The 8731-nt window shown below is 39.9% G+C and overlaps 2 protein-coding genes across 10 annotated transcripts; both read left to right on the top strand.

The window, feature by feature from the left end:
- Positions 1-61: 61 nt before the first annotated feature.
- LOC309720456 (centrosomal protein of 55 kDa-like) lies at positions 62-6096 on the top strand. 9 transcript variants are annotated; one of them, XM_082557419.1, is made up of 10 exons: positions 62-165; positions 890-1051; positions 1153-1272; positions 2745-2816; positions 3035-3185; positions 3421-3547; positions 3951-4137; positions 4218-4292; positions 4560-4682; positions 5401-6096. In XM_082557419.1, exons 2-10 carry the CDS (start codon positions 899-901, stop codon positions 5590-5592), a joined length of 1200 nt encoding a protein of 399 aa, XP_082413545.1. In that variant the 5' UTR covers positions 62-165; positions 890-898; the 3' UTR covers positions 5593-6096. The 9 variants fall into 9 exon arrangements, with proteins under 9 accessions (XP_082413545.1, XP_082413543.1, XP_082413540.1 ...); XM_082557417.1 differs by having other exon boundaries at positions 1153-1380; positions 4233-4292; XM_082557414.1 differs by having other exon boundaries at positions 1153-1380.
- A 342-nt stretch (positions 6097-6438) lies between these two features.
- On the top strand, positions 6439-8492 carry LOC309720740 (free fatty acid receptor 4-like; the record flags this gene model as incomplete). The annotated part of the gene is made up of 4 exons (XM_082557876.1): positions 6439-6452; positions 6650-7235; positions 7309-7440; positions 8071-8492. The coding sequence occupies 4 exons, from the start codon at positions 6439-6441 to the stop codon at positions 8431-8433; spliced, it is 1095 nt and encodes a 364-aa protein (XP_082414002.1). The 3' UTR covers positions 8434-8492.
- Between the last annotated feature and the right edge of the window lie 239 nt (positions 8493-8731).

Genomic DNA, 8731 nt, shown 5'->3' with positions numbered 1-8731 from the left:
TAATAAGCTGCAAAAACATTCATATAGAAAGGCAATATTGTTATTATTTAACACCAGTTTTATCCGCTGAGCTCCTCCTCTTCTCCGTTTTCACGCTAGTGGGCGATGAAGAAAGGTTGCCATAATCATCCAACTTCACAATTTGACAGTCAACACCATCTTTAGGTAACAAAATATAAACCCAGTAGGTGTTGCAGCAGATTTGGTAAAACAATACCTTAAGAAAGTAAGATTTATTTTAAAATGAGCAGTCATATTTCAATACTGTTATAATAACGTTAGCTAAATGGTAACACTAGCAATTTAACGTTGGCTAGCTAGCTAAAGTAGCTTTAATTCTGTCTAGCAAAAACCTTATAGATTATGGCGGTTATAAGCGGTTTTTTACATCATTAATGTTATTTTATAGATATGAGAGACCAATATTCGGTATCCAGTTTAACTCTTAAGTATGAGCGATTTTGTTAGCATGTTAACTGTTAGCTTGTTAACTAGCGATAGACACAAAAATATATTTTAACGTGTGTGTGTGTGTGTGTGTGTGTGTGGGGGGGGGGGTAGCACTTTGCTGATGCCAGATTTATTTAATTCAATTTGTCTTACATGTAGTGGGATGTTGCTAATAAATTTAGAGACACCTTTAAATAAAATAAAGAATAAGAAAAAAAAAATATGTATATATATTTAAAAATACACTAGGTTTCAAAGTCAAAAGTAACTAGCTGCAATGCAATACATTACAAACTAATTATAAAATTACTGCTCAGAAATCAAACTTTGGTGAAGTTGTCTTTGCTCGTGAATATTAGGTAATGTAATCCTGCTCGTATTGTTGATGTTTCATATGTTATGTTCTAAGATGCATTGCTCCTGTGATACTTGTGAGCAGGTAACAGGGATGGCAGCATCTAAATACAAGCGCTCTCTCAAGAAAAAGCTCAACTCAGAGCTTGCCATGGTTGTCAGCAGCCTCAGGAAAGAGAATGCCTACCTGAAAAGGACCCTGGCTGAACTGACCCATCAGCAGTCGCAGCATAATAAGCTTGTAGAGGTAATCATGCTCACACTGCTAAGTCTAATTATTTTTACAATTTTTTTGTATCAATACATCCTGCCAATATTTAAAAGATGTTTTGTTGTGTCTCCATGCAGAGATTCCTCTCTCTTGAAGCCATCAGGCTCGAGTGTACCCGGGAATTTAGGATGAAACATGAGAAAACTGCTTCACCCTCTGAGCAGCTGTGTGAAAAAGAAAAGAGACCAGTGGATGCAGTGAGTAGCATATCCCGTTACTCCAGAGAGATTGAGGAAATCGAGGAGAAGCTTGAGGTCATCTCAACAAGGTGTCAGTATGTCGAGAAAAAAGTTACAGGGAAGCAGGTATAGCAGATTTTCAAATTAGAGATTATAATGTCGGAAGCAGTAAAAACAAACAGTTCTGTTTAACCCAGTACATCTTTCTCTTCAAATCTATAGACCATATAGCATTGTCTGGTTAAAGCACAGAAAAAGGTCTGGAGCATGTTAGGCATGCTTAATTGCTTGCCAGGTTTTTTGCCCTGCTACTACAGGGGACAGCCAGTGATGTCAATGCAAATAATTCCTTTCCCACAAGGGGTCACTGCTGAGTTTTCCAACACAGCTCCCCTTAAATGTCAGTCATGACTTTTGTATTCATTTGGAAAGGCAGGCATCAGTGTCTGTCTCTTTCTCTGAAGCTTTGTATTTGGGAAGTTGTATTAGCTGAGTAAGTTTTATCTCAGACCTTTAGTTTAGCAGTCTGGATGCTCAACAGCTTCTCCTACCTCTATGAATGCTTTACTACCATTAATAAATAAATCTTCAAATGTCCTCCTCCTTTATCCTGACAAAACTGAGTATCTTGTGTTTGGATGTCTGTCACTAAATTGTCCCTCTCGCCAACAACATCAAATCATCTTCTAAGCACCTTGGTATCATCCAGGGGGCCTAAAACAGTTTTGCCCAATTTTTGCCCAACTGGTCAACAGGATGAAGCTTAGTGGGTCATACTGGCCAGCTTCCTATAGAGAGTCCTTCGAGTAGGAATTCTGGCTCAGTGGAGTGTTGTTTATAGACCAGTGTGTCATTGAGATAGTTCCACTGCATGCCACTAGCTGGTGACTGTTGTGGACAGACGTGTCCACTGTAGGTGCAATGGGAGCAACATTTTTCTGCACTGGTTTACTGGTGGAAGAAAGCTGTCTGAAAATAGTGGAAGCAGAATGGTTAGTACCATCACCTTAGACTAAGAAGGTCCTGGATTTGAATCCAGTAGCTGGGCCTTGATTGGCGATTCTAGCATGAATGTTTGTCAGTCTCTCTGTTATAATCTAGCAAACAAGAAAAGGTCTCGATGTTGTGTGGAGCATTTTTAATTGCTTGTTAAATTTGCAGCTGTCCTGCTTCAGATGCAGTCATGTGAATGTGATTATTTCCTTCACACTGCTCACATTACTCTTAGACTTTCCAGCATCTGTTTAGCTAATTAAGCCCCTCTTGCCCCAGTTATACCACTAGATAGCAGCAGGTATTTTTCAGTCTCACTACCATTAGGATACTGAGAGCCATGATAGTCATCATAGAGATGTTATGGATCTTTTTTGAACTGTTCTGCCTGCCAGCTAGCTTTTGTTTTTTATCGTAGCAACTAAGAGACTGTTAATATGAATTGCTCATTTTCAAATGTGCAGTATTGTTTTGTGTCTTTCTGGTCTCTCTGGTAGGACTCCACAGCTGATGAACAGGTTTCCACGAGTAATGAAGCTGTGGCAGAGGTCCAAATTCATCTCAGAGATGTAAGTGTTTTCTTGGCACAGCTGGGAAATGCCCCCTGTGTTTTTCTATCCACTCCTATCCTTCCCCTTAATCTTCTTTTAGTCCGTTTTTACTTACAAGTCAGGCTACAGTATACATGTCGTACTAAGTGTTTGTGGTTTGGAGACATCTTTCTGGCAAAGATCTGTTTCTGTCTTTTCTTTTATGTGCTTCTCATTATTTCATTCAATGCCCTGAGGCCTTGGAAAAAAACAAGCAGTGGCTGGAGTATGACCAGCAGAGAGAGGCCTATGTGAGGGCGATTCTGGCCAGAATGTTATGGCTGGAGAAGCAGCTGAATGAAGCCAATCAGGCCCGTTCACAGCAGCACAATGAGGACCATTCAGACGGTGAGCCAAGAGGATAGTGGGCAGTGGACACTCACCACTGGGGCGACAAGGGGCAGCAGTCTGTCACAACAAGTTTTTAAAATATCAAGATTGTCCAATAGTAGCCCACTGTAACAGAATGTGTCCTCATGTGCTTCATTTATCTTTTTTTAATGCAACATGGCACACATCTGAGTAGACATGCTTTTGTTTCCCACTTCTGCTTTTAATTTTTGATTTCTTTTTCTTATTGTAGAGAAAGAGAAAATAAGCCAGATGCAGGAGCATTATGAAAGACTCCTCCAGAAAGCCAAGGATGAACTGGAGGTACTGAGGGAACGAGTTGAAGTGACCCACCAAAATCTGATGATCACCCAAAATTGGTATGTTTGAAAAATCAAGGCATAAAAAATAGATCAGTAATAGACAAAGTGTGGACTGCAGCCCTCTGGTGGACTGTACCTGTATTGCAGGTGGGCTACCAGGAGTTACTTTTTACATTGAAATATATTTGAAAATATATTTTATAATTGCCAGTAGTTTTGCTTATTTTATAATTCCAATTAAATAATCCATTAAAAATGGATTAACTTTAAGAACTACGTGATTTAAAACGGAATTCTTAATTTTCTTTTCTGCCTTTTTTTGATACCAAAAACAAAAGCAGACAGGTTATCTTTATACTTTAAAATGGTTAGCAGTCTGAAGTTTGAGAATGGCTGTAATGATTATATGTTTCCATTTAAGTTGGTGGTTAGCTATTTGACAGGCAAAAATGATCTGTAGGTGCAAGGAAAGAGAAAGGGAAGTGGAGGAGCTCAAACAGCAGCTGCAAGCTGAAAGGTTGAGCAGAAGCACACAGGAAGTGCAGAATTGCCCTGAGGATGAAGAGCAACAACAGAGAGATGTGAGAGAAGTCCTCCAGGGCGTGCTGGATGATGAGAGAAGAAGGTCGGGAAACTCTGAGCTGCAGGTAAAAAGTAAAAATCTTAATGTGCTCACATGAGGGAAGAAAGAGCCAATGAAATCACAGAAAAATTACTCTCCAATCAGGCGAATCTCTTTCAGAGGTTTATGTTAAATCGTCACCATGCAGACCAGGAAAAGATTGCAGACCTAGAGCGACAGGTATGACAGGCACATTTACTTTCTGTTAGTTTTCGCAGTTTCGTGTTGCTGATTTACCCATTGTTAATGATGGCGCAGATTAATGACAATGCACAGAGGATGGCCAGTTTGTGTTTTTTAATAAGTCTTTTGGAGATAAAAAGGTTGCAGTATGCAAACACAGTGTGCTCTGTTTTGTCTGTGCCTGCCTTCTACAGCCACACATTATCTCTTTTATTATAGTGTTATTCATTCAGTTCATCGCAGTGACAATTTTTTACATTTTAGATCCAGATTTCTTCACAAGACCTTGAGGATGAGAGGCAGAATTGCTCTTATTTAAAGAAGCAAATGGTCAAAGTTCTGAAGGCATTGCAAAAAGGAAAAGGCCATGTGGCAAAGCAGTTAAAGGTTGGCGTCAGTATCTAATCAGAGGATGATAAGATTGATCTGTGATCAAACTTAAAGCTGCATTAATAGAGTTTTTACCCCTCAGCCTTTAAAGGATAAAGAGTGCCCACCCCATCATGGTGTGGACGTCAACGTTTCTGAACATGATAACTCATGAACAAGGCAAGACAGGATTTTGTAATCTCGACCTCAAGATCAGAGGTCAAGTTTTCTTAAAATCTTGTAATAACTTAAGAAGGAAATGACCTAGGAGTTTCAAATTGATACCATAGGTTTGTCTACTAGGAGGCTGAGGGGTAGCTCTAGCAGCTGCCAGTATTTTGTTTTCCTTTTTTAACAAATTCAGTGTTGCAGGCAACATTAATTTTCATTTGGAGCTGTGTTTTTATTTGCCTGGTCACTGAATATTCAGTACTTACTGCCTTTTGTTCACCTGAGCACACCAGATGTTTCCTCACTTTGCGTGTCTGCTGCTGTAATTTCTTCCATTGATAATTTTCTGCACGAACCACAGTTAAAGCAAACATTCAAAACGAATTCAAGTTGTAAAATCAAGTAAAAAGCAGCACCTTTCATACTCAGCCTACTCTGTTATTGTAAAAAATAGTGTAGCTTTAAGATTTACTTTGGAATAAATTTAGCAGTTTTCTTTTTTTTTTGTTAGTTTTTTTAATCCCAGGACTAAAGTGTAACTGATGGATGTTGTTGTTTATGTTAGAGAGAGAAGCCGGATCAGAGCTCAGGGGAAACGAACCCTCCCCTGTCCCAGTTCTCCAGACCCAGCCTGACGTCCTCGCCTCACAGCAACTTGATGAATGAAAGCTTCCTGGAGTGTCCCGTCTGCCAGGCCGAGTATCCAGTCAGTCACCACCGAGAACTGATGAACCATCTAGAAATCTGTCTAAACTGAGCTGAGCCTGGAAGCTCTTTAATGATGGATCTTCTTTAAGATGGATTGGTTGTTAAATTAAAGTTATTTTGATAAATTAATGTGACAAGTTGCTTAAGCTGTGTTTGAAACGAATCCTCAAAGCTTTGATTAAACATAACAGCAAAGATTTCCCCAGAAATGTAACTGAGTTTGGAGCAATCTCTGCTTCATCCAGCACAGCCAGGCAGCTGCAGCTGCTTACAGCTCTTGGCAGCATACTGTTGCAGCTGCTTGAAATCTGTAATTAGCAATAAATGCACTATGTAAAGGGCTACATCTTGTCTTCATTCTATAGTATTTACAGATTGTTTCTCTAAACTGGCCTTGTATTATCTGGACTGGACTAGCACACCAGCTGTGCTGGATGCGGAGGGATTGCAGAGGAATAACACCTTGCATGTTTGTGTACAAAATAAACACTATTAGTTGGAAAATTGTTTGAAGTTTGGTTTAAATACTCTGTCGAGACTGTGCTCCATGTAATAAATCTACTGATATTGATCTTTTTTTGATGCACTCAAATTATTTTTGGTTTCAACTGATATATACAAATATACAAGCAACTATTTGATGTTTTGAGTGTTGTTGCTTTTTAGCAGGAAGTGTTTTAGCAAACGGCAGTGGTAGGTTTATTTCTATAGCACATTTTATTACATGTAGACTATGTGCTTAAAACAGAAGGCAGTGAAAAGAGCAAAATAAAATCAATTTAGAAATATTTCCAAAGTGCAGCACTTAACAAATTTCTCAGACTACTTGTCATTAAAAACAAGAAAACACATATTTTAGAAATTTATCAAAAAATAGTTTAAAGCTAAAAACGATATGTTATTTATTAGGTAAACAACAAACCAAATTCATGTTTTTATGTCCAAATGTGAGTAAGCACATCATCACGTCATCACTTAAAGTGAAAATGCAAAGACTTCCTTTTAAGCATTGCAGAGCAAACAGCATCAGAAAGTCTAGTCTCCACCCTTTCTCCTCTTACTTCTTATCAGCATCTGTCAACATTCATTTTTCTGTTTGTCTGCAGGAGTGAGCAGTGTGTGCATTTCACATTTAGTACCTTTTCAGCCTGCATGGATACAGACCTTCACATTCATTCCCTTCACTTGAGAAACTTGACTTTTTTTTCTTTCTTCTCTGAGCTGCACCACTCAAATCAGGTTGCTACCACTATAATGGAAACCGCAGCTATCAGTGCAGTCTTTCTGGTCTCTGTAGCTGCAAATGCAGGAGCTGCAGTCCTGGTAACCTGTGGACGCAGGCTGCTTGCCAATAAGACCATCCTGATGCTCAACTTGTTCGTGGCTGATCTGCTGTTCGTCAGCATGATCCCGCTGATTGTGACAGTGCGTTGGACCGTGTCCTGGGAGCTGGGGTATGCAGCCTGCCACACATTGCTCTATGTCATCTGTATGAGTGGCTGTGTCACCATCACAACCTTGGCCACGATCAGTGTGGAGAGAGTCCAGGCAATTCTCTGGCTGCAGACTGTGCCAAGTCTGGCTCCCAGGATGGTGACTGTGACCCTCGTCTTCATCTGGGCTTTCTCTGCACTCACCTCCCTCCCCCTCAGTCTGTTCTTCACTGTGATGGAAGTGGATTTCCCAAAGCTGGTATGGATGAATTTAAAAAAGAGGAAATATTTCTACAATAGAGCTATGCCTATGTTTGTTATTATCTCCGCAGGAACACGGTCACATCTGTACTCTCAAGTGGCCTGACCCAGCAGGGGAGATTGTGTGGAACGTAGTCTTCACTGCCCTGAGCTTCCTTCTCCCAGGACTCATCATTCTGGTTAGTTACAGCAAAATATTGCAGGTGGGTTAATGCTGTCTTTGCTAAAGATGGCAGGCAGCGAGGAGAAGGACAGATCAGCTGTTGTCTGTTTTTATGCTTCTAACACAAATTGTAAAAATCCAGCTCTGAATTTACCGTTTTCTCAATTTACAAGTTTCTTACATGAAGACAGAAATATACATGAGTTAACTTAATTTTTAAACGAAAAATGTTTTTGGCCACTTCAGTTTCTTTTTCCAGCTGTCATTATACTTATATTATTAATTAAATAAGCATTCTTCCTTGAATTAATGCATGGATATCCTGATTTCTTAGACATTTCTCTGTCCCCGTGGGGGGAAAAATGTGCGCTTACTAATTATTACCTTTGTGTGTACGTTCAGTGCTCTCCGCTATCAACTGTTAACACTAAACTGGGCAACCAGTTATGCCAATGTATCCATGAGTGTGACACAGAGAACAGAAGAACATGGTGACCAGCTGCAAATTGATTTTAGCGCTCAGTAGACTTTATGGATGAGACAAATAAAACTGTTTCCATGCTTCATGTGTAAATCCATATACAGCTCAATCAGGGTGTGTAAATGGTTTCATCATGTCTCTGTAACCACAGGTGTTTGCATTGTATCAAATATTGTATTTCTGTTCCAGATTGCTAAAAATTGCAGGTTAAGGCTCCGACCCAGAGACCGTCAGCAACCCAATGGAGACTCTCCTCACTACTACATCTCCTGCCAGGATATGAAGCTGTTCCGTACTATGCTGGTCTTGATGCTTTCCTTCTTAGTCATGTGGAGCCCTATTTTCATTATCTTCTTCGTCATATTGGCCCACAACATACAGGGTCACATATATGTCTCTTCCACCATGTTCTTCCGGGTGGTGACGTTCACTCTGGCAAATTCAGCGCTCAATCCCATCCTCTACTCGGTCTGCCAGTTCAAGAACAGCTGGCGCAAACGCTGCTGTGGCTCAGTTGTGTTTCCAGTGAGAAAAAGACCCACCAGTGGGTGAACACTGGGAATACATCCATAATCATGTCAAATAGAGCAGGGATGTCAAACTCATGTTACATTGCGGGGCCACATACAGCCCACTTTCACCTTTAGTGGGCCACACCAGTGAAACTCTTCTTTCTCTCTGTGTAAAGAAGTCTAAATACACATTTGAGATATCTTAATATAAGAAAAAGAAGTGCAATTTCAACCATATGTCTTATTTTCCTACATGACTAAGAAATGCTGCTGTATTAAATGAATCTGTCAGCATGACATGGTAAGAAATTAGAAGAAATAAATGTACAAAATTACAG

The sequence above is a fragment of the Aulonocara stuartgranti genome, assembly GCF_965226115.1.
Source record: "Aulonocara stuartgranti genome assembly, chromosome: 13".
NCBI lineage: Eukaryota > Metazoa > Chordata > Actinopteri > Cichliformes > Cichlidae > Aulonocara > Aulonocara stuartgranti.
The sequence above is the reverse complement of the archived record's forward strand: the minus strand, read 5'-3'. Positions and strand labels throughout refer to the sequence as shown.